General features: G+C 40.2%; 2 protein-coding genes across 2 annotated transcripts; both read right to left on the reverse strand.

Moving 5' to 3' along the window:
- Positions 1 to 730: 730 nt before the first annotated feature.
- Positions 731 to 2,846, reverse strand: LOC140535536 (GTPase IMAP family member 7-like). The gene is made up of 4 exons (XM_072656935.1): positions 2,813 to 2,846; positions 2,527 to 2,648; positions 2,350 to 2,431; positions 731 to 1,551 (listed from the first exon to the last, which is right to left on the reverse strand). Exons 1-4 carry the CDS (start codon positions 2,844 to 2,846, stop codon positions 731 to 733), a joined length of 1,059 nt encoding a protein of 352 aa, XP_072513036.1.
- Positions 2,847 to 9,339: 6,493 nt separating this feature from the next.
- LOC140536151 (uncharacterized) lies at positions 9,340 to 23,346 on the reverse strand. Its single transcript, XM_072657813.1, has 13 exons — positions 23,249 to 23,346; positions 22,793 to 22,858; positions 20,442 to 20,490; positions 20,062 to 20,156; positions 18,855 to 18,870; positions 18,200 to 18,249; positions 17,227 to 17,330; positions 16,221 to 16,266; positions 15,126 to 15,208; positions 14,975 to 15,043; positions 11,859 to 11,952; positions 11,505 to 11,592; positions 9,340 to 11,387 (listed from the first exon to the last, which is right to left on the reverse strand). The coding sequence occupies exons 1-13, from the start codon at positions 23,339 to 23,341 to the stop codon at positions 10,339 to 10,341; spliced, it is 1,902 nt and encodes a 633-aa protein (XP_072513914.1). The 5' UTR covers positions 23,342 to 23,346; the 3' UTR covers positions 9,340 to 10,338.
- Positions 23,347 to 23,868: the final 522 nt, after the last annotated feature.

Below are 23,868 nucleotides of genomic sequence, written 5' to 3' on the forward strand. Positions count from 1 at the left end.
TGAGTCTTGGTTCCTCCCAAGGTTTCTTCCTCCAGCTCTGAGGGAGGTTCTCCTTGCCACTGTCGCCGTTGGGGTCTGCTCACTGGGGGTCTTACCTTATTTCTTTTTTGTCTCTGTCTTTTATTAATTACTAATTATGTAAATCTGCTTTGTGATGACAACAGTTGTAAAAAGCTTTACAAATAAATCTGACTTGACTTGACTAGACCTGTGGTGGCTTCACTTTTGAGAGACGACGCTCTGTCCATGAATATTTTTATTTGAATAGTTTCTTTATTTATTATATTTATTTATATATATTTAGTTATTTGAATAGTTTATTTATTTATTTATTTATTTTATTTATTTATTATATTTCTTTGTTTATTTATATTTAGTTATTTGAATAGTTTATTTATTTATTTTATTTATAATATTATATTTATTTATTTAACTATGCATAGGTTTTAAATACAAAAGCACATTATTTAAATAAAGTCTGAGCACCTCTGCACAGTACTGTATGTGTCAGCAAATCAGTAACGGAACCGGCAATGGAATTATTTTAATTTAAGGTGGATCAGTTTAAGGTGGTTCATGAAGGGAGGCTTGTTTTAATAAGCTGTTATTAAATATTTATTTGCATTTGGACAAAAAAGTCACACGAAAGTAGAGCAGGAACTATGATGAGAGCATCCACTGGTAGGGCATCGCAGAAGCTTTTTTTGGTTAGTTGGGAAAATCCAGTGACTTACTTTAGCAGATTACAACTAATACACAGAAATAATATACAGAGCACACCTGAGACTAAAAGAGCAGTCTGTAACTGGGTAATGGTATTCTGTGTGTGTTCCAGCGCTGCCTTTAATTTGACGTTTTCATATTGTTCGTCTCGTAATTTAATCGCCACCTCCTTCATCTGCTTTTGCCTTTTTATGTCTTCCTCCTTGTTGTTTTCCTTGACCTTGTTATACACCTCCTTTGTGTACATGTAGCCCATGTTCTCATGCAACATCAGCTTTATCTTCTGAAACAGCTCAGTGACTTGAGTGCGGTTACTTCTGTCATAGTTGTTAAAGACGTGATATCGACCTTCGCAGGTGTCTACAAGATTCTGAAGCTCATAACTGTTACTGATGAACTTCTCAATGGTTTTCCCCTCCAGCAGATCTCCACCAGTGAACAGGATCATGGTGAACTTCACAGCTACTTCCCCAAAGTTCTCCTGAATCCACTTCACGCCGTTCACCTCCTCCTGTGTAAATCTCCCCACTCTGACCACCAGCAGGAACGCGTGAGGCCCAGGAACAACCATGGAGATACATTCATGCGCTCTGTGAGCTGCTTCGTCTGACATCAGCCAGGTGTCCATGACCCCCGGAGTGTCGATCACAGTGACGTTCCTTTGGCCCACAGCTTTGTTTTTCTTCACACAGTCAGCAGTCACGGACGCTGGCGACGCCTCGACCCTGAAAGTCTCTTCACCCAGGATGGTGTTTCCTGACGCGCTCTTCCCAGCTCCTGTTTTACCCACCAGCATCAGTCTCAGCTCATGATGGTCAACCTCTTGTTCTTAAACGACAGAACAACACAAGTCATGCTAAGGTAGAAGCTAGGATAGCTGATCTGTTGGTCAGGGGCTCAGTGGGCCTCCAGGACCAGAGCTTCATCTCAGCCCTAAACCTAGAAGTGAACCCACGTGAACTTCTGTGATCTTAAAGCAGTTGTGGAAGGAAGAATCTAGAATCTCCTCCAAAACTCCTCCAACCTGTTAGGCAGGACTGATCATCAGCTCCTGGAACGTTATTGTGGCTCCAGGGTGTCATAACAGCAACTGAAAGTAAAGGCTCACGTACGCTAAATGGACAAAAATATTGGGACACCTGCTCATTCACGGTTTCTTCTGGGGATTAATCAAGTGGATTAAAAAGAGCCTTATTGGAGAACTGTCTATACTGTCCAGGGACGATGGCTCTTTACTAGATTTTGGAGGAGGAGCATTGCTGTGAAGATTTGACTGCATTCACCAACAAGAGTGTTAGTGACGTCAGGTCCCTAACCCCCCAACTCATCCCAAGAGTACTGGATGGAGCTCCACCACCATCCATCATTCCAGAAAACACAGTTCTTCCACTGCTCCACAGCTTCTCAATGCTGGGGGGCTTTATTTATACCCCTCCAGCCCACGCCTGACATCAGGCAGCATGGTGCCAATAGGTTCATGTTGATCTGCTCCAGAGAGTCCTATTCTATTGGCAGTACTTCTTCTACACAGGGACTGAACAGGCTGTGTGTGTGCATTTGCACATCTGTGTCAGAAATGGGGATTTGGACATATAGAGTATTTAATGAATCTGAATGTGGATTTACCTTTAAAAGCCAAGAGAAATGTAATAAACAATGCAATGATTCCCACCATCAAAGCCCTCCAAGGAAATGCAGCACTGGTTTTCTACCAGAAAGAGGTGAAAAGCATATTTATCATTCTGATAAGTGAGGTGAGGTGAAGTTGATTCTCATTTTAAGTGCTTTGATAGTATGATGTACCTCTAACAGCCCTTCAGTCTGATGTTTCATACGTTCTAATTCTTCCTTCATTTTCTGGAGATCCTCATTTGTGACGTCTGTTTGTGTTCCCGTGGGCACTCGCCTGTTTACAGAGGGGTGAACTGACAGTTATAGACATAATAAAGACCAACAGTTACCTGTTCACTGTGGAACTGTTCACAATTTTTGGACAGGTAGTGAAGTATGCAACAAAAATATGCAAAGTTTATGCAAAGTTGTTTTTTTCAGCCAATGACTGTAGAAAACATGACCGCCGTTCCCTCACGTTCTACAGAAATGAAGCCCAGACTGTCCGCCATGTTGCCAAATTTGCTACCTGACTTTGCACAGTAGACACCAGAGGTGGAGCCAGACTCACCACCTTCCCATTTGGTAGACCCACCCCCTTCTCCCAAACCAGGCCTCAGTGTCTCAGACCGTCTTCCCTGAGCTTCCAGTGCAGAAGCAGAGTGGATTCTCCCCCTCTATTTCCAGTCTGTCCGGTAAGTGGACGACAGCTCCAACAGTAAAAGTGGAGCTCATGGAAGTTCCTCTACAACGCAGCTGTTCCGGTCTGTCAATCACTGCCTTCACTCTTAAGTGTAGCCCCGCCTTCTTACGATAGAGCAGAGTAAGAGTTAAAAACTGATTTCTGGGGAAAATAAAAATGGGCCAATATTAGAACAGGGAGACTAACTGCAGGAGTCTGGAGACACTGGAGATGGAAAAAAAGTTTGGAGGATGAAAATGAGATGGAAAACGGGCGGAGTTTTGTCAATAAAACATATGATGATGGGCGGAGCTACACATTACACTGCAACCAGCCAGAGGAGACGCTAAACCTGTGGTCTCTTCACTTTTGAGAGATGTTGAGCTCTCCATGTGTTCTACAGTCACTGGTTTATAAAATAAAACTAATTTAAATGGTGTAGATTGAAGCTGGAGGTTAGTGGATTGGCATAACTTTAACACTATACGAATACTGGGAAGGGCCTCCTTTTGCTCTCAGAACAGCCTTTCGTTCTTCTAGGGTGGTTTTCTGAGAGCAGTGGCTTAGCTTCTCTGCCTACCGTCTTTGTCCTGGGTATATATTACTCCGTCCAGCAGCTGAGTTGAGGTCTGGCTGTTGGTCATTCTCTCCCTGCTCCAGTCTCATATTTAGGAGCTTGGGTTCACTGAAGGTAAAACATAAAATACTCTCCATTAACCTGCAATTACCAAACCTTCATTTTTATGCATTATATTGCATCACTACTCTCTGAGACCCACCTAGCCAATCCATTTACAGTCCAGATGAGGCTGGTGGAACTCACTGTAAATCACTGTGTTTAACCCTTTAAAGCCTAAACCAACAAGTAACTGCCAAAAACATATTTGTCCTCCAGACCAATTATTAGAAAAAAAAAGTTTCTGACTTTAAGTTTGTATCATATTTGACACATCTAGAATTTATTGCTCATTTTTTAACCTGTTTAACCCCTCAACACTCAACAAGGCTTATTACTCCCTGAGGTGTATTATTCAGTAACTACAGGGACGTCTGTAAAGGAATGTCCGGCCCGGCGGGGGGCCACTGGACGTACTCTTTTTTTTTACTATTTTTTACTACTTTATTACTGTTATTATTATTTACTCTTTACTAGTAAATTACTTATTTACTATATTGATTTATAATAATGCGTTATGTAATTATCACACTGATGTTGCAGAGATCTCCAAATCTCAAATACATATCAAATATGATACCCTGGGCTTTAAATGGTTACCATGTTTAACATTTTCTCAGTTAATTAAACTGAAACTGTACTCAGTCCAGTTGAAGGACTGACACACTGCACGGATCTGTCCCACACTTAGCCGTAACAAGCTGTATCAGACCATTCAAGTCTGACATGAGGTTCAGAGGTTGTAGAGCTTCGCCTTACCTTACCTTTCTGAGAAATTGGGTGGGCAAGGTAGAGAGTGATCATTTTCCTCCCACTGACTGTCAAATTGATCATCTGCAGACAAAATGTTCATCCTAAAAAAAAATAAACCACAAAAACTGGATTTGGGTTTGGTTTCAGTCTAACAGAGCTGGGCTGGGTTTCTCCTGACTGATGTGGAAGAACACCCCTGTATGAATGTATTACCCAATTGTAAACGACTGACCTGTGATCTACAACAAGGGATGAATTACTGACACTGATGCAGACATGTCTAAAGTACTGGAGACCCAGACTTGAGTAAAAGTACAGGAGCTCTATCAGAAAAGTGAACTGAGTGGAAGTAGAAGTTCTTTAAGCTCCAGACTTTAGTGGAAGTATTAAAGTACTCAATGTTTTTGTACTTAAGTACTGCAAGTAGTTTAGTATTCTAAAAAGTACTGCTTAAGTACTGACAGTAAAAGTACAGTACTGTGTTCTGTAGTTCTTACAAAAGTTTGGGTATCAGTGTTTATATTAGTTCAGATGCTCAGACTTGTGTCAAGGCCGGTCTCAGTTCCTCTGGCTGTATGAGAAGGACAGGACTGTAGAAGACAGAGTTCATGAACACGAGTCTTCAGTTCACTCTCTAAACAAACTCAGACCTGACTCAACCCGCCACATACAAGAGTTTCATCTGTAAAACCAGTGAGGAGAGCAGATCAAACCCCTGAGCTTCACTCTCTGTAGACTACAGCTGAAAGAGCTCAGGCCGTTCGGAGTATTTGCAGGAGATGAAGATGGAGGAGGTTCTTTTGGTGGTTCTTCTTCTTCCATCTGGAGATAAACTAACAGAGCTCTAGAGTTAGTGTCCTCACTGCAGCAGCGTAGTGAGGAGAGTAAGAATGGCAGCATGCTCGCTCGCGGCTCGATTGCCTGTTCTGCTCAATGCTGAGATGGCTTCATCCAACCCGGTGACAGCGCCATCTAGCGCTCTGGAGGTGATAATGTGGGTTTGAAATGATTCATACCGTTTTTATAATTGTAGCGAGTAACAATGCGGCACATAAACAAACAATGTTACAGAGTAAAAGTATTAAACTCCTCCAAAATATGCAGTGAAGTAAAAGTGTATCCAGTAGATACAGATACAGTATTTTAGTACTTAAGTACAGTAGTGAAGTATTTCTACTTCCTTACTATACATCTCTGCATTGTGATGCTGTGTGTAAATGCATTCCCAAAACAAAAAGATAACCAGTAAAGTAATGTAATTTACAAACAACAGCTCTATTCCATATATGGTTCGAGCAACGGGTTATTGATGACAGGGTTGAGACTTCAATTTTCAGGCATGGTTGGGCACCTGAGCCTGCTCAGCAGGCACAGCAGCAAAGGCCGCCCACCGCTCCACTGGTGTTTATGTTGGTGTTAACTGCATTGATGGGTTTCCATGTGTGTCCATCACAAATGCTGACCATGGTTGCAAGTGCTACAACAATAGAAACAGCTATTTTCCACAAGCAATCTGACTTCTCAACTCCAGAGACTTAATGGATGGACTTCTCCATACACACACACACACACACACTCACACTCATTCAACCAATGTGAATCCCAGACAATGTGAAAGCATTGCACTACATGCTACCTCACTACGTCACTGGACTCTTTCCTGTTGTTTATTTTAGACATAGCTGCTAGAGAACAGCACTAACCTGTACTGCACTCTATTGGTTTTAACATAGTTAAACCCTACTTCCCACTACTGTCTCAGTCTCTGATTGATTTATTTACACATTCTCGTCTGCACTCTGTGTCTCTTCTGCACTGTCTGCATTGTGTTGTACTGTCTGTCTGCACTGTCCGGTGATTCTTGGGGATCACCCTAATGTACTCCTGCATTGCTCAATAAATTTACATTACATTTACATTTATGGCATTTAGCAGACGCTCTTCTCCAGAGCGACTTACAAAGTGCTTTGCTATTTACCCAAGAAAAGCCTTAGCAAGTTAGAATAGACCAATAGCTAGTTAGAATAGACCATAATATAATAAGATAATAAATAGGTCAAAGTCGTTTTCCCGGCCATAGAAAACCCAGCCTAACCCGGCCAGGCTGGTTTAGCTGGTTGACATGCTTAGCCCGTGACCGAGTTCACCGGGACTGTCAAAGAGCGAGACCAAGCGAGTGAACCACCATAACCGTACTGTCAAAGTCAAAAATAAAACATATGCTGGTCAAGATGTTAATATAATATTTTAATACAACAAAAACAACAACAACAATAATAATATAAAATAATAGTCCACCAACTTGCTGACCTATAAAAGGTCATAAAAGGTTTTTGTCAAAATTTATAAAACAGAACAGCTGTGGCTGTGTGGACAGGGGTGGACAGGACAGGACAGGACAGGAGACACACTGACCTTGCCGCTACGCTGGAGCTTCTGGAAGAAAACACACACCTGTGAACGGTGTAATGACGTCAGTGTAGAGCCAGGGTCCCTTCAGGTGTAGAAGTTAGAGATGCCTCCACCTGTTCAGAGTCGTGGGTTTGTTGCTGCAGCTTCTGCTTTCTCCCCAGAGCTTCAGTGCTGAGCTCGCCATGTGACTCCCGTGAACCAATCACAGTCAGAGCTCAGGTTATGAGTGTTTACTTTCACTTTTCCAAACATTTTAGACACGTTATCTATTGAATTTAACATATCGGAAAGAACATTAAAACATAATGTATTTAATGTGCCATTATAAGCCACACACACACACACACGTAGTAGTAGTACATATCATTTTACCTGGGGTCCTAATTTATTTAAAATAAGTGCTAATGCGCTCTGTCACACATCTGCACTCGAATGATTATTGCAGTGATTTTATTCATAATAACTATTTATGATGGTATATATTGATCCCAATTTTATATTTAAAATGTCAAACATTATTAAGTTAACATCACTACTAGTATAAAACTCAAATATTTAATTGCATTTTAGAATGCAATATAGAGTCTTTAAATAAATAAAAAATAAATAAATAAATAAAAGAAATGCATTTCACACTAACTGAATTTAGGTTGTAGAAACACATTCTTTTTTTTTAACAATTCAGAAATTTGTCCGTGAATGGATGCACAATGCTGGTACATGGTACAAAGTCCATGGTACAAAGTCCCCTGATCTCAAATTGTACAACGTTGTCAGGGCTTTTGAGTTCAAAAAGTTTCAGATGAGACGAGACCAGTATTTAGTCAGTCACCAATTGTGCAAGTTCTTCCACTTAAAAAGATGAGAGAGGCTGTAATTGACATCATAGGTAGACCTCAACTATGAGAGACAAAATGAGAAAAAATATTCTGAAAATCACATTGTCTGATTTTTAAAGAATTTATTTGCAAATAATGGTGGAAAATAAGTATTTGGTCACCTACAAACAAGCAAGATTTCTGTCTGTCACAGACCTGTAACTACTTCTTTAAGAGGCTTCTCTGTCCTCCTCTCATTACCTGTATTAATGGCACCTGTTTGAACTGGTTAACAGTATAAAAGACACCTGCCCACAACATCAAACAGTCACACTCCAAACTCCACTAGGGTGAAGACCAAAGAGCTGTCGAAGGACACCAGAAACAAAATTGTAGACCTGCACCAGGCTGGAAAGACTGAATCTGCAATAGGCAGCAGCTTGGTGTGAAGAAATCTACTGTGGGAGCAATAATGAGAAAATGGAAGACCTACAAGACCACTGCTAATCTCCCTCGATCAGGGGCTCCACGCAAGATCTCAGCCCTCAACAAGAACGGTGAGCAAAAATCCCAGAACCACACGGGGGGACCTAGTGAATGACCTGCAGAAAGCTGGGACCAACGTTACAAAGGCTACCGTCAGTAACATACTACACCGCCAAGGACTCGGATCTTGCAGTGCCAGATGTGTTCCCCTGCTTAAGCCAGTACATATCCGGGCGCTTCTGAAATTTGCTAGAGAGCATTTGGATGTTCTGGAAGAGTTTTGGGAGAATGTCTTATGGTCAGATGAAACCAAAGTAGAACTGTTTGGTACAAACACAACTCGTTGTGTTTGGAGGAGAGTGAATGCTGAGTTGCATCCAAAGAACACCATACCAACTGTGAAGCATGGGGGTGGCAACATCATGCTTTGGAGCTGTTTCTCTGCAAAAGGACTAGGACGACTGGTCCGTGTACATGAAAGAATGAATGGGGCCATGTATTGTGAGATATTGAGTGCAAACCTCCTTCCATCAGCAAGGGCATTGAGGATGAAACGTGGCTGGGTCTTTCAGCATGACAATGATCCCAAGCACACTGCCAGGGCAACAAAGGAGTGGCTTCGTAAGAAGGTCCTGGAGTGGCCTAGCCTCTGTCATTGCCAACAAAGGATATATAACAAAGTATTGAGATGAACTTTTGTTATTGACCAAATACTTATTTTCCACCATTATTTGCAAATAAATTCTTTAAAAATCAGACAATGTGATTTTTTGTCTCTCATAGTTGAGGTCTACCTATGATGTCAATTACAGGCCTCTCTCTTTTTTAAGTGGGAGAACTTGTACAATTGGTGACTGACTAAATACTTTTTTTCCCCCACTGTATATCAAAATGATGGCTATAGAGAGAAGTGTGGCTTTGCGAAGTGAAAAGATTTTGTTTTTAGATTTTGTTTCCGGTCGAAGCAAAAGCTTTAAGGCATTTTACTGTGTTCCTCAGAGCCGCAACTCTAGCCAAATACAGCCATAACTGGATTTTCATACATTTCCAACCAAGCGCCACTAAGCTCTAAAAGGATCCAGACAATCTGAAGGGTAGTGGGTCCCAATTGTCTAGTAAATGCCGGTTTTCAGTCATGTTGTTCTACTCAGAACAACATGAAACAAATCAAATCAAATTTGATTGAGACGCCGATTGAGACGCCGATAATTGGAAGAGAACTTGACATGAGAGTTTGAGGCCGTGTGATTCAGGAGTAAAACGTCTAGTGAAGTGGTAGTGTAGATGATAAGGATTGACTGAGTTGGAAGCAAATTAATGATGGATAAGGGTGGAGATGGCCGTTAAAAGGTGGAGTTGCTTGTGAGCATTAATTGATTCAGGCAAGTAATCTGGAGGTGGCTGATCGTGCAGCAAGTTAGATGGCCTGTTTACTACAGAGGGGGGCTTTGTTATACAGGTAAGGAGAAACTGTTGTGATTGAGACCCCAAAGAAGGCAAAAGAGACTGGATGCAGTTGCACCTGTCAAAGGGGGCAAGGGTGTGAGGCCAACGCACTGTAAAGGCCTTTGGACAGCGAGGCAAGCAGAATGTGTTAAACTCACAACGTCAGGTCTTAGCAAAATAACAAACTCAGCAATATATGGAGCAACATTTTTTTAAATTATTTAGGTTTAATTTGTTAAAGACATTGTAAATTCATGAAGCACAAATTAAGACAATATTACATGATTCCAAGCAACAGAAATGAAACAGAAATCAAGCTTTAAAGATGATGAAATAGGATATTTTATAGACTTTATAGGTATTTATAGGTCAAATTTAGGAAACACTACCTGTAATTATAATAACAATAATTGTAATGCCCTGGTTGACAACTTGACAACTCAGCAGACAGCTAACACAGCTGGACTTGAAGTCGGAAACCAAAATATGCTTGGTCTTTGGTGTTTTACTTCTATCCCAGCATCCAACAACAATTTCTGAAACTGAAAAACAGGTAATGGAAGATCTGCACAGATTGCAACTAAGCGTGAGAACTCTCAACACTCTAGCAATACAGACTGTACTGTCTTGGATCATGTGGAGACAAAGATCCAGCAACATAAGCCTCTTTCTGAGCTCTTAAATAGTCATCCTCAATGAGGTTGTTGCACTTGATTGGCTCTGGCTTTAGGTTAAATGGAGCCAGTACTTTTTTTGCGTAAAGAAAATAAATATACGACTACTCTAAAAATGAAGTAAGCAGCCATGATTTTAAAAAACAGTGAATAATAAAAAGCCCATTCTAACTCTGCCTTACTTTTCATGTTCTCATACTGCTCATCTCTTAATTTCTTTGCCATCTCATTCATCATTCTTTGGTCTCCTGCTTGCATCTCTTTTCCAACTTTACTACATTTCAGTTCCTCCTCTTTTCTGACCTCTTCCTCCCTGTTCTCAATATTCCTAATTTCCTCCTCTTTCAGCTTTTTCATCATCTGCTTCCTCTTCAGTTCCTCCTCTTTTCTGACCTCTTTTTCTTTGTTTTCAATATTTCTAATTTCCTCCTCTTTCAGCTTTTTCATCATCTGCTTCCTCTTCAGTTCCTCTTCTTCTCTGGTGATTTCCTGGACCTTGTTATACACCTTCTTTGTGTACATGTAGCCCATGTTCTCATGCAACATCAGCTTTATCTTCTGAAACAGCTCAGTGACTTGAATGCGGTTACTTCTGTCATAGTTGTTGAAGACGTGATATCGACCTTCGCAGGTGTCTACAAGATTCTGAAGCTCATAACTGTTACTGATGAACTTCTCAATGGGTTTCCCCTCCAGCAGATCTCCACCAGTGAACAGGATCATGGTGAACTTCACAGCTACTTCCCCAAAGTTCTCCTGAATCCACTTCATGCTGTTTAACTCCTCCTGCGTGAATCTCCCCACTCTGACCACCAGCAGGAACACATGAGGATTGTGTGCAGAATGATAGATACATTTAGGTGCATGGTGAGCTGCCTGGTCAGACATCAGCCAGGTGTCCATGACCCCCGGAGTGTCGATCACAGTGACGTTCCTTCCGTCTACAGCTTTGTTTTTCCTCCAACAGTCAGCAGTCACAGACGCTGGAGACGCCTCGACCCTGAAAGCCTCTTCATCACCCAGGATGGTGTTTCCTGACGCGCTCTTCCCAGCTCCAGTTTTACCCACCAGCATTAGTCTCAGCTCATGATGGTCAACCTCTTGTTCTTAAACAGCCACAAACACAATATCAGCTCTTCAACTGCTACTCTGAAGGTTACAGTGATATGGCATCTTTTTGGTGATGTAATACTTTGTTAAACTGAAAATGAATATTCAGTTACCTTTGAAGTGTGTAAACAAGCCAGCAACCAACATTAAAACTGCCACTAGAATGAAACTGGCCTTCCAAATGAAATCGCTTCTGTTTTTCTTCAAAGAAACATAAAAATAATTATAATAACAGAATTATTAATAAAAAGTACAAAAAAGGGTTTCTAAACAAAAAGAAGAGGGATGTACTGTGTTTGGAAGTCTAATCTCAACTGGTGTGGCTATACCCAGCTTAAAATGACCTAATTTCAGATGCACTAAGAATGCATATAAACAGATGTTGTATATTTCACTTATATCTAAATTCCAAAAAATGCTAATATTACTGAGAAAACAGCAAAACTTCTCTACAAGGTAATGCTCACCATCACAGCTTCACATTCCAGCTCCTGCTGGTGTGCATTTCTGACTGTTTGGTTGTCATCTTGCTTGTTGTCTTGTTCGTTTTCCACGGTGGACCTAACAACATGTTAGACAAATTGTGTTTTAAACCCAATGTTTAAAATGCTATGTTTGCTCATCAGAGGCTCTTGGCTTATTGCTGCATTTATAACCAATTTACACACGTGGACACAATTGTTGTTACCCCTCGGTTAATGAAAGAAAAACCCACAATGGTCACAGAAATAACTTGAATCTGACAAAAGTAATAAGAAATAATAATGCTATGAAAATTAACCAATGAAAGTCAGACATTGCTTTTCAGCCATGCTTCAACAGAATTATTTAAAAAAATAAACTCATGAAACAGGCTTGGACAGAAATGATGGTACCCTTAACTTAATGTTTTGTTGCACTACCTTTTGAGGCAATCACTGCAATCAAACGATTCCTGTAACTGTCAATGGGACTTCTGTACCTCTAAGCAGGTATTTTGGCCCACTCCTCATGAGCAAACTGCTCCAGTTGTCTCAGGTTTGAAGGGTGCCTTTTCCAGACAGCATGTTTCAGCTCCTTCCAAAGATGCTTAATAGGATTTAGGTCAAGGCTCATAGAAGGCCACTTCAGGATAGTCCAGTGTTTTCCTCTTAGCCATTCTTGGGTGTTTTTAGCTGTGTGTTTTGGGTCATTATCCTGTTAAGATAATGACCCAAAACAACTAAGACCAAGCTTTCTGACACTGAGCAGCACATTTCTCTCTAGAATCCCTTGATAGTCTTGAGATTTCATTGTATCCTGCACAGATTCCAGACACCCTGTGCCAGATGCAGCAAAGCAGCCCCAGAACATAACAGAGCCTCCTCCATGTTTCACAGTAGGGACAGTGTTCTTTTCTTGATATGCTTCATTTTTCCATCTGTGAATATAGAGCAGATGTACCTTGACCAAAAGTTCCATTTTTGTCTCATCTGTCCATAGGACATTCTCCCAGAAGCTTTGGGGCTTTTCAACATGTAGTTTGGCAAATTCCAGTCTGGCTTTTTTATGATTTGTTTTCAACAATGGTGTCCTCCTTGGTCGTCTCCCATGAAGTCCATTTTGGCTCAAACAGTGACAGATGGTGCGATCTGACACTGATGTTCCTTGTGTGAGCAGGCAGCATGTACCGTCAGCCACCAGCAGGGGGCCCGGCCAGCAAAGTATGAAAGCTGGTGGGGTTGGAGCAAAGAACTCCAAGCCCCAGAATCCCCAGTGGTAATCAACGCTGACCAGACCCACTTGTGTGGCATGGTATAAATACACACAATTCCCCATCGCACCTTTGTAGAGGGGTGAACGGTAACAGTGGGTTTATGTTGAGAAAAGAGAAAAGTTTAAGTTGTGAACAAAAAAGAGAAAAGTTTAAGTTGTGAACAGCGAAAAGCTGAGGTTAAAAGAGAAAAGCATTTGAGTTGTTGTCTTTAGTTTGAGTAAACATCACTCCTGGTTTTTCCTTTGTTTGTTTTCCTGCCGTTTTCTCTGTTGCTTATGATCAGTGTTTATACTGCCATTTCTCACAGCTGTGGTGGCACAGTGGAAATACACTGGGCTACCATTACCAGGGTTGGTAGTTCAAGCCCAACAGTCACAAAGCACACACCATAAGAGGAGTAGTTTCATTTAATCATAATAAAACAAACTTTGACTGCACTTGAGTTCAAACCCCACACCACACCATAACACCTTGAGCTTGAAGTTCACCTTTAATCTCTTTAGAAATGTTTGTTAGCATTCGTATTATCTCTTTGATTTGTCATCAATATTTCTCCTGTGGCCACTTCCAGGGAGGTTGGCTACAGGGCCATGGATCTTAAATTTCTGAATAATATGTGCAACTGTAATCACAGGTACATCAAGCTGCTTGGAGATGGTCTTAAAACCTTTACTTTTAACATGCTTGTCGCCTGCACCACCACCTTTCTGCCACCAGTCTTGTGTTTTTGCCCTCAGAAACCAGTTCTTTTACTGCCTTCCCTTTTCCCTTGAGGCGCTGCTATACTCTAGCAGGGGTTCGATTCCCAGAGTTGAAGTTATTTATCTATATTTTTGGCTCTATCTTATACTTTTATCTTATATTTTTATTGCTTTATGCAGGGGGCCTCTTAGGACCTCCACAGTCACAGGCACTACTAGTGGGTAGAGCACAGCTTTCCCAACCCTTGTTCAAACCCCACTCTCTGCAATACTTCCTGTTCTGCATTTGAGTCCATCCAAGTGGTTGCCCATATCTGGGATAAAATACACATGGTGACAATTCAATATCTTCCAGCTTTCCTATCTACAGAATTGCCACCTCGTAACAGTCCAGGCTTACCCCTAGTAGAGGGTCCCAGTACTATTGGATTGTATTGGTAAACCCACCGCCGGTCTTTTGAATGTGCCATTGACTTACTGCATGGCACATCCCCTCATAGGGGGCATCTGTTCTGTTGAATAGAAGACTGTGTACGTTACCCCTACTGGACACTTGTCATCTTCCAGCATCTCATCCATGAGGTCCTCTGGGAGGCACTCGGCATCCAAGCCTTGGTCTAATTGGGCGATATTCTCATCGTCCTGCAGCTAGACCTAGAGAACCACCTCTTTATGAAACTGGGGTTTATGGTTTCTAGGTGTAAGTGGCCTCCAAGTGGCCCTGCCCCACCTCTTTCCGACTAGTTCAATGCTTTCTGGGCTTCGCCCTTACCCTCTAACTCCTGGGACTGTTTCATTGGACTGCTGAAGCTAAGAAAGCATTCAAAGAACATAAATGTTGACTAACATCTGCCCCCATTTTGCAACTTCCTGATCCTAACCTACCCTTTCTGGTAGAGGTTGATGCTTTGGAAGTTGGCATAGGGGCAGTTTTGTCCCAACGCCCGGGTGCTGACAAGAAGATTCACCCCTGCGCCTACTTCTCCCATCGACTAACGGTTACTGAGTGGATCTATGATGTGCAAGACAGAGGGTCCTTGCAGTTAAAATAGCTCTCTATATTCTTGTGCTCAAAGTGATAATTTAAATGCTTGTTTCTTAAACTACAGTTCTATCATTTTTAAATGCAAGAAACCTTATGTCTTACCCAAGATAATCTACAGTGGAGTCAATAAAAGATGTTGAGGGCTCATACTCGGGCTCTGTCCACACACCACTGAAACATAAACAGCACTATGAGTAAAATTCATGCAAAAAACTCCAGACATAAACGGGGTAAAACTGGAGAGTTGTCTCACCTGTCATCACCATTGAACGTCCCAGCCCTCGCAGACCTTCTTATTGATACCTCGCTGACTGGCTTATGTGTATGTATCGGTTCCTGAACATACCATTAACATAATGTATGAGTATGATTGCAAAATAGTATATATTAATAGTAAGAAATAGTAAGAAATAGTAAGAAAATACTTTTTTCTGGCTTTAGAAACAAATGTTCAGCTGTTAAAATCAATTTTAAAATTTGTCTGTTATGGTCAAATTTAATTGAATTAAATTGAATTTAAAATGAAAACAATTTGAATTAAACTGTGTGCATTTGAATATCTTGAATCTTGAATAGGCAAGGCCAAGAAAAATCCCTAAGAAGTAGGAAGAAACCATAAACACAACTAAGACTCAGTAGGGAAGCCCATCCTCTTGGGAATATTAAGTCAGGGGACCTGGGAGCCAAAGACCTGAAAAGGGATGTGGGAAGGAGGAAAAGGGTGGGACGAAATGGGGTGGAGACTGGGATGAAAGAAATGAAACCAGCAACCAAGGGTAATAGGGGTAATGGAACAAGAGTTAATAAGAAAAGTGGACGGATGAGAGCAAAAAGGATAGGATCATTTGGGGGGAGATGGGGATGGAATGATAAGGGCGTAAATGGGGGAAGTGGGATGTTAAGGGGGGAAATAGGATGGTGGGAGATAGGATGGGAAGGAGATGAGAGGTGACATCATCGCATTGAACACATGTCGACCTTGGAAAACATCAGAGCAGCTGATCAAAGCAGGAGTTCATGTAGTTAGAGAGCAGGGAATGGTGGGCAAGAAGGCAGTTCTGAGCAGGACAGCAGCAGAAAAGAGAGAAGACAATTCAGGCTGAAAGGAGAGTTCAGGAGTGCTCACACGGAGGACAGGCAGAGGTAGGCAGCACAGGAAACAGACGCTGATGTCTCACAGGTGTCCCACAGGCATTGTGAAGACTCACAGTGACACATTGCATAGCAATCATGTTATTTAGTCTGCAGTCTGTATGTTATATAAACAAAAAAGATAATGTGAATCATCTTTAATTGAGGAGACAGAGGAAACAAGCTTCATGGATAAACTTCACCAAAATTAGCTTACCTTAAAGGTACCTTTTCTCAACCTGGTTGGCTGCATGGCTCGTTTGCTGGTTCACACACATAATTCAGACAAATATATTAGGACTGCTGAAGAGTGATCGGACAGTTACTGTATTTTCAAAAGACTAAATATTACATATTAGTCCTACTTGCAATGGAAAATGTTTAAAAACTTGCTTTATTAGCTGTATACATTTTAAGCTTCTTCCAAAGTTTCTAAAGTGTGTGTTTTAAAATAACAGTGACAGTTTTATGGGCTATTACTGAAATGTCTGAATATGGACATTACTTGTTTATTGTGAATTTGTATATATAAAGGTTTAACTAAATGATCTTAAAGGGTCACTTGTCACAGATTTTTAAAACACATACTAGACTAACGGTATTCTTTGACACATTTGCTTTCAGCCCTGTTTTTGACAGAATTAGTGTTACATGGGAGTCCCACCAGCCTCAGGTGTGTGTTTTGCTTTTCCCACGTTAAGTTGTCATAGTTGTGTTTGATTTTTCCTTTGTCCCTGTAATATTGCTGCATTTTCTACCCTTATTTTATTTGTTAATAAAACACTGTCGCATCGAGCCATCCCCTGCGAGTGTTCACCCTCATTGTCTGACCTAGCCCGTCATGACAGCACTGCCATCTCCACCAAACAAAAAAAGCCTATATCACTCTGCTAAACATATTGCCCTACTAGCTAGCTAATTAGCCACTTAAAAGTAGAAGTTAGATAAAAGTTAAGTAAGCTAAAAATTGCTGCTAACACTTGCTTTCACTGGCTACAAGTGCTAGACAATTAGTGGTTAGCAGCCAGAAGTATCAAAAAAAAATTAATCTTGCTGTGAAGGTATTCATTGTGAGACCTAGATCTAGATTCAAATTTTTGGTTTTATTGTTAAATTATTAAACTCATCTAAATTTACAGACACTGGAAAATCTGACATCATGAAGACTTCGCATCCTATTTCACCAAAACCACAAAATGTTCATTAAAAACATTTTTGTTTACCTGTTTCTATGAAAGAGTGGTTGTAGGATTTCTTTGGATTTATTGGTACAAGATGTGGCACAGGATTCTGCATCTGATGAATAAACTTTGCACTGTCTGATCCACTGCAGGCAAAAACACAGAAAAAAATAAAGCATTAAAATAAAGACAGTATCGCTGTGTATCAGCCAATTTATTGTCCAAAAATGTGATCGGATTGAGCCGATCATGAGGGCTGATCAGGATTAGGAAGGTTACAGGACCCTGCAGTTCCTCATTCGACTACTTGATGACAATACAGACCTCACTCACGGCTGCAGAAATCCATTAAAACTAGCTGCTAACAACTCTGATCTCCACAGTGCAGTCTTGCATGGTAATTTATGGTTTCAGAGTTCCGAGACAGCATTTTAATTGCGAGTTGATGCCATCTCTACACTCTGAATACAGTGACCTCAATAATGTTTGGACAAATACACATTTTTCCTACATATGCTCCTCATTGTGGGGCTGTGTAAAATAGTGTTGTAATTTCAACATGGTGGATCTGAGAGGTATTTAAATAAACGTATATTAAGTCTGGAATGTGGGCCTAAATAACGTCTGATTGGACTAAATGTCTCTTGTGACTACAGCACCTTTCACATAGGGAAGAACTAGTGTGAACATAATTTCTAGTTAAAATCTCGGGTTGATAAGTTGAGTCAGTAAGTACCTAAGTACCTGCTTTTACTGGAACGTTACAGTGAGTGACGAGTGTAAACATATAGACTACAGCAAGCAGAGAAGAACTGCAGCACTACTGATTGTTGAGTTTTGTGAGTGAAACCCTGCTTATGTTCTCTGCTTATGGACACAAACGACACAGCATGGCCGTACACTGGACACTGGACGTACATTTCCCGGTCCAGAAGTTCAATTTATCTCAATACTGCATTTTTACTGCACTATTTTAAACCCAGAACTATACCACAGTTGCGTTTTTATGTGTTACCTTATAAATTGACTCTTGCTTGAAGTCTTCACCAATATCGGTGGCTTGTTCTGTGTTGTAGCACATGCGCACACACACACACACACACACACACACACACACAGTTAGATATACATACACAAAGAGTGTTTACAACTGACCAAACATGTGTTTTGTGTCCAAATAGTATCTGGATACTTTGACTGGCATTAAAAAAGGGCAATTCCTAAGTAGTGGGTGGGAAGCTAACAGAGTAATTTGAATGCTGGCCTGCAAACAGTAAAATCACAAACATGAACAGTAATGCACTCTCCTGACCGACCGTTTCTTAATGTGTTTATTTATAGCCAGTAGGGAAGAAGCCATTGTGCCTAGACCATATGGGATTTTCCGAGCATTCCTTTAGAGCTCAGTGCAGCCAAAACAGTAGCAGTATAAATGGTAGACGCAATTTTGCATACCACAGTCTGCTGTACTTTGCAGACAAAAGCTAGCAGGCAGCTTCGCAGTGCTTCGCAGGGCTGGAAACCACTGGTTTAACAAACTATTACTCATAGATAGGAGCAGATGTAAGTCTTATTTAATCATAATTTTGGAAATAATAATTAGTAGTCAATAGTGATTTTAAGTGGGTTTAGTTATCTACTGTGTGGCCAGAGTGATCTTTAAGACTTACCTGGATCATATAGTGTCTGGAAGGAAAAGAGAGAGATCAGATCAGATCAGCTGAGCCTATAACATTTTGACAGGATTCACCCTGTTCTCAACTGCTGTGCTGTGAGGTCCAGCCTGCCATGTGATTTTTTGGGGTACACATTTTTTGAGGAAAAAAAAATCCTCTTACCACTTACACCATCCTCTATTCACATTTTAATTTAATATAATTTTATTATTATTTTACATTTCCTCTTGTCCTAATGGTCCTCAGCTGCTTACATCACATTACATGTGTGTTAAGATAATATGATGACTGTTTCTAGATGGAGATGATTTGCATATTGAGATTATTTTTAGATGGAGATGATTTCTAGATAAAGATCATTTTTAGATTGAGATGGAGATGATTTCTAAATAGATATGCTAACTACACTGAGATGCTTTCATGATGGAAATGCTTTCAACAAAAAGATGTATTTGTAGATGGAGAAGCCTTATAGATGGAGATGCTTTCTAGATAAGGATCTTTAAGTAGTAATGCTTTCAAGAAGAAAAAGCTTTCGAGATGGAAATGTTTACTACAGCAAGATGCTTTAAAGATGGAAAGATCTAAATCAAGATGATCAAGATGATTTCTAGATGGAGATTATTTCTAGATGAAGATTATTTCTAGATGGAGATAATTTCTAGATGGAGATTATTTCTAGATGGAGATGTTTTCTAGATGGAGATTATTTCTAGATGGAGATTGTTTCTAGATGGAGCTCATTTCTAAATAAAGCTTTGTATGTGTCAATTCTTTCGAGGTGGAGAAGCATAAAGAAGATCATTTCTATAGAAGATGCTTTCTACAATTTGATGCTATCTTGATGAAGATAATTTCTAGATAAAGATGAATTCTAGATGGAGATGATTTCTAGATTTAGATGGAGATAATTACTAGATGGAGATGATTTCTAGATGGAGATGATTTCTAGAATTAGATGGAGATAATTGCTAGATGGAGATAGAGATAATTGCTAGATGTAGATAATTACTAGATGTAGATAATTACTAGATGGAGATAGAGATAAGTGCTAGATGGAGATGTAGATAATTACTATATGGAGATAATTACTAGATGGAGATTATTTCTAGATAAAGATGTTTTCTAGATTGAGAAGCTTTCTAAACCCTATTGTGTGTGTGTGTGTGTGTGTGTTTGTGTGTGTATGTGTGTGTGTTACCTCATTGTGCGGTTGCTGGAGTTCTCTGTTGTTACTGGTGGGATGTTTTGTGCCCCCTGTTGTCATCTGATTAGTGCCAGCTAGACTGTCCATAACTACAGGGAACACACACAGCTGGTTTAGAGGAAAAAGACTGATGAAAGAGGAGCAAGAGATCTGTCATCTGCATCACCTCCCAGAGAAAGAAAGAGACTAAAGGAGAATTTGTGTGAATTAACTCACGGACCATATAATTGTCCACTAACAAAAGAGTAAAGAGTAAAAACTCCAACATGAGGGACTGAAGTCCAGTTCCTGATGTTACAGTGAGAGCAGATCTTCTAGTTTGTGCATTAGCTGCCACCAGCCAATGAAACCTTTCTGTTATTTTAAGGACTGACCAGTAGGGGGTGTTGGTGTCTCCGCTCCAGAACCTCCAGAGTCCAGTGTCTGAGAGAGAGACAGAGAGAGGGAGACAGTTAGTACTTTAGCATATTTTAGCAGTGTACAGATTATAATGAATATCTGACATGCAAATCTATATAAACATCTAATGATATTTGACTCAATAAACTCACTATAATAATGTGGTGTGTGTACATGTGTGTGAGAGAGAGACGGCTGGTTTAAACAGGAAGGAGATCTGGACTGATGTACAAACAGCAGCTATGCTTTCATTCTACTATAAAGTCTGATGTTAAACACAGCAGTAACACTTGCATCACACTCCACTTGTGTTGGATTAATATGATGACTGTAGACGTAGAAGCTTTCACGATTGAGATGCTTTCTAGAAGTAGAAGCGTTTACGACTGAGATGCTTTCTAGAAGTAGAAGCTTTCAGGATTGAGATGCTTTCGAGACATAGAAGCTTTCACGATTGAGATGCTTTCTAAACGTAGAAGCGTTTATGACTGAGATGCTTTCTAGAAGTAGAAGCTTTCAGGATTGAGATGATTTCTAAACGTAGAAGCTTTCAGGATTGAGATGCTTTCTAGACATAGAAGCTTTCATGATTGAGATGCTTTCTAGACGTAGAAGCTTTCATGATTAAGATGCTTTCTAAACGTAGAAGCTTTCAGGATTGAGATGCTTTCTAGACATAGAAGCTTTCATGATTGAGATGCTTTCTAGACATAGAAGCTTTCATGATTGAGATGCTTTTTAGAAGTAGAAGCTTTCATGATTGAGATGCTTTCTAGACATAGAAGCTTTCATGATTGAGATGCTTTCTAGAAGTAGAAGCTTTCAGGATTAAGATGCTTTCTAGATGTAGAAGCTTTCATGATTAAGATGCTTTCTAGAAGTAGAAGCTTTCAGGATTGAGATGCTTTCTGGACGCAGAAGCTTTCATGATTGAGATGCTTTCTAGACATAGAAGCTTTCACGACTGAGATGCTTTCTAGAGGTAGAAGCTTTCAGGATTAAGATGCTTTCTAGAAGTAGAAGCTTTCATTATTAAGATGCTTTCTGGACGTAGAAGCTTTCATGACTGAGATGCTTTCTAAACGTAGAAGCGTTTACGACTGAGATGCTTTCTAGAAGTAGAAGCTTTCAGGATTGAGATGCTTTCTAGACGTAGAAGCTTTCATGATTGAGATGATTTCTAAACGTAGAGGCTTTCAGGATTGAGATGCTTTCTAGACATAGAAGCTTTCATGATTGAGATGCTTTCTAGACATAGAAGCTTTCATGATTGAGATGATTTTTAGAAGTAGAAGCTTTCACGATTGAGACGCTTTCTAGACATAGAAGCTTTCATGATTGACATGCTTTCTAGAAGTAGAAGCTTTCATGATTAAGATGCTTTCTAGAAGTAGAAGCTTTCAGGATTTAGATGCTTTCTGGACGCAGAAGCTTTCACGACTGAGATGCTTTCTAGACATAGAAGCTTTCATGATTGAGATGCTTTTTAGAAGTAGAAGCTTTCACGATTGAGACGCTTTCTAGACATAGAAGCTTTCATGATTGACATGCTTTCTAGAAGTAGAAGCTTTCAGGATTAAGATGCTTTCTAGAAGTAGAAGCTTTCATGATTAAGATGCTTTCTAGAAGTAGAAGCTTTCAGGATTGAGATGCTGTCTGGACGCAGAAGCTTTCACGACTGAGATGCTTTCTAGAGGTAGAAGCTTTCATGATTGAGATGCTTTCTAGAAGTAGAAGCTTTCATGATTGAGATGCTTTCTAGACATAGAAGCTTTCATGACTGAGATGCTTTCTAGAGGTAGAAGCTTTCACGATTGAGATGCTTTCTAGAAGTAGAAGCTTTCATGATTAAGATGCTTTCTGGACGTAGAAGCTTTCACGACAGAGATGCCTTCTAGAAGTAGAAGCTTTCAGGATTGAGATGCTTTCTAGACGTAGAAGCTTTCACGATTGAGATGCTATCTAGAGGTAGAAGCTTTCATGATTTAGATGCTTTCTAGAAGAAGAAGCTTTCATGACTGAGATGCTTTCTAGACGTAGAAGCTTTCATGATTGAGATGCTTTCAAGAAGTAGAAGCTTTCAGGAGTGAGATGCTTTCTAGACGTAGAAGCTTTCATGATTGAGATGCTTTCTAGAAGTAGAAGCTTTCACGATTGAGATGCTTTCTAGAAGTAGAAGCTTTCACATGGTGTGCATGAATGTAAGAGCTGGGTTAATCAGGATGGAGATCTGGGCTGATGTATGATGGATGTATGATCATTTATGGTTTCATTCTACTATAAAACACAGCAGTACCACTTACACCAGATTAGATTGGTAAGTTACCTTTAACTTGATCTCCTCTGATCCATTCTCTTCCTTAGTGGGTGTGTCCTGATTGTCCATAGAAAGCTACATTATTAAGAGATGATAATATTGTCCCATTTTAGCAGGTATTAGCATTGAACACATATATTTTCAGTTTTGCTAAGTTGTGAGTGAAGATGAGGATCAGGAAGCAGAACAGAGCTCCAGAAACACAAAGCAGAATCAACACAGATAAGTAAAGCATAATGCAGTAGATAGGAAAGGCAAATTGTCTGAATAATTACTAGATTGAAATCATTTCTAGATGGAGATGGAGAAAATGACAAGATGGAGATGAGTTCTAGATGGAGATGATTTCTGGATAAAGATGGTTTCTAGATGGAGATGATTTCTAGATGTTCTCTTGATTGAGAAGCTTTCTAAACCCTATTGTGCGTGTGTGTGTGTGTGTGTGTGTGTATGTGTGTGTGTTACCTCATCGTGCAGTTGCTTGAGTTCTCTGTTGTTACTGGTGGGAGGTTTTGTGTCCCCTGTTGTCATCTGATTAGTGCCAGCTAGACTGTCCATAACTACAGGGGAACACACACAGCTGGTTTAGAGGAAAAAGACAGATGAAAGAGGAGCAAGAGATCTGTCATCTGCATCACCTCCCAGAGAAAGAAAGAGACTAAAGGAGAATTTGTGTGAATTAACCCATGGACCATATAATTGTCCACTAACAAAAGAGTAAAGAGTAAAAACTCCAACATGAGGGACTGAAGTCCAGTTCCTGATGTTACAGTGAGAGCAGATCTTCTAGTTTGTGCATTAGCTGCCACCAGCCAATGAAACCTTTCTGTTATTTTAAGAACTGACCAGTAGGGGGTGTTGGTGTCTCCGCTCCAGAACCTCCTGAGTCCAGTGTCTGAGAGAGAGACAGAGAGAGGGAGACAGTTAGTACTTTAGCATATTTTAGCAGTGTACAGATTATAATGAATATCTGACATGCAAATCTATATAAACATCTAATGATATTTGACTCATTAAACTCACTATAATAATGTGGTGTGTGTACATGTGTGTGAGAGAGAGACGGCTGGTTTAAACAGGAAGGA

Source organism: Salminus brasiliensis, chromosome 15 (assembly GCF_030463535.1).
Source record: "Salminus brasiliensis chromosome 15, fSalBra1.hap2, whole genome shotgun sequence".
In the NCBI taxonomy this organism is placed as follows: domain Eukaryota; kingdom Metazoa; phylum Chordata; class Actinopteri; order Characiformes; family Bryconidae; genus Salminus; species Salminus brasiliensis.

Bases quoted from the DNA above. Each gene is read 5' to 3' on its own strand.
- LOC140536151 (XM_072657813.1), bottom strand. From the start codon at position 23,341: ATGGACAGTCTAGCTGGCACTAATCAGATGACAACAGGGGACACAAAA. The intron at 17,331-18,199 runs GTAACACATAAA...TTTTGCCTGCAG, and splicing joins AGCAAGAGTCAATTTATAAG to TGGATCAGACAGTGCAAAGT. The intron at 15,209-16,220 runs GTAAGCTAATTT...TGGTATGTTCAG, and splicing joins TGAGAAAAGGTACCTTTAAG to GAACCGATACATACACATAA.
- LOC140535536 (XM_072656935.1), bottom strand. From the start codon at position 2,846: ATGGCGGACAGTCTGGGCTTCATTTCTGTAGAAC. The intron at 2,649-2,812 runs GTGAGGGAACGG...TATAACTGTCAG, and splicing joins GGGCTTCATTTCTGTAGAAC to TTCACCCCTCTGTAAACAGG. The intron at 2,432-2,526 runs GTACATCATACT...TCTTTCTGGTAG, and splicing joins AGACTGAAGGGCTGTTAGAG to AAAACCAGTGCTGCATTTCC.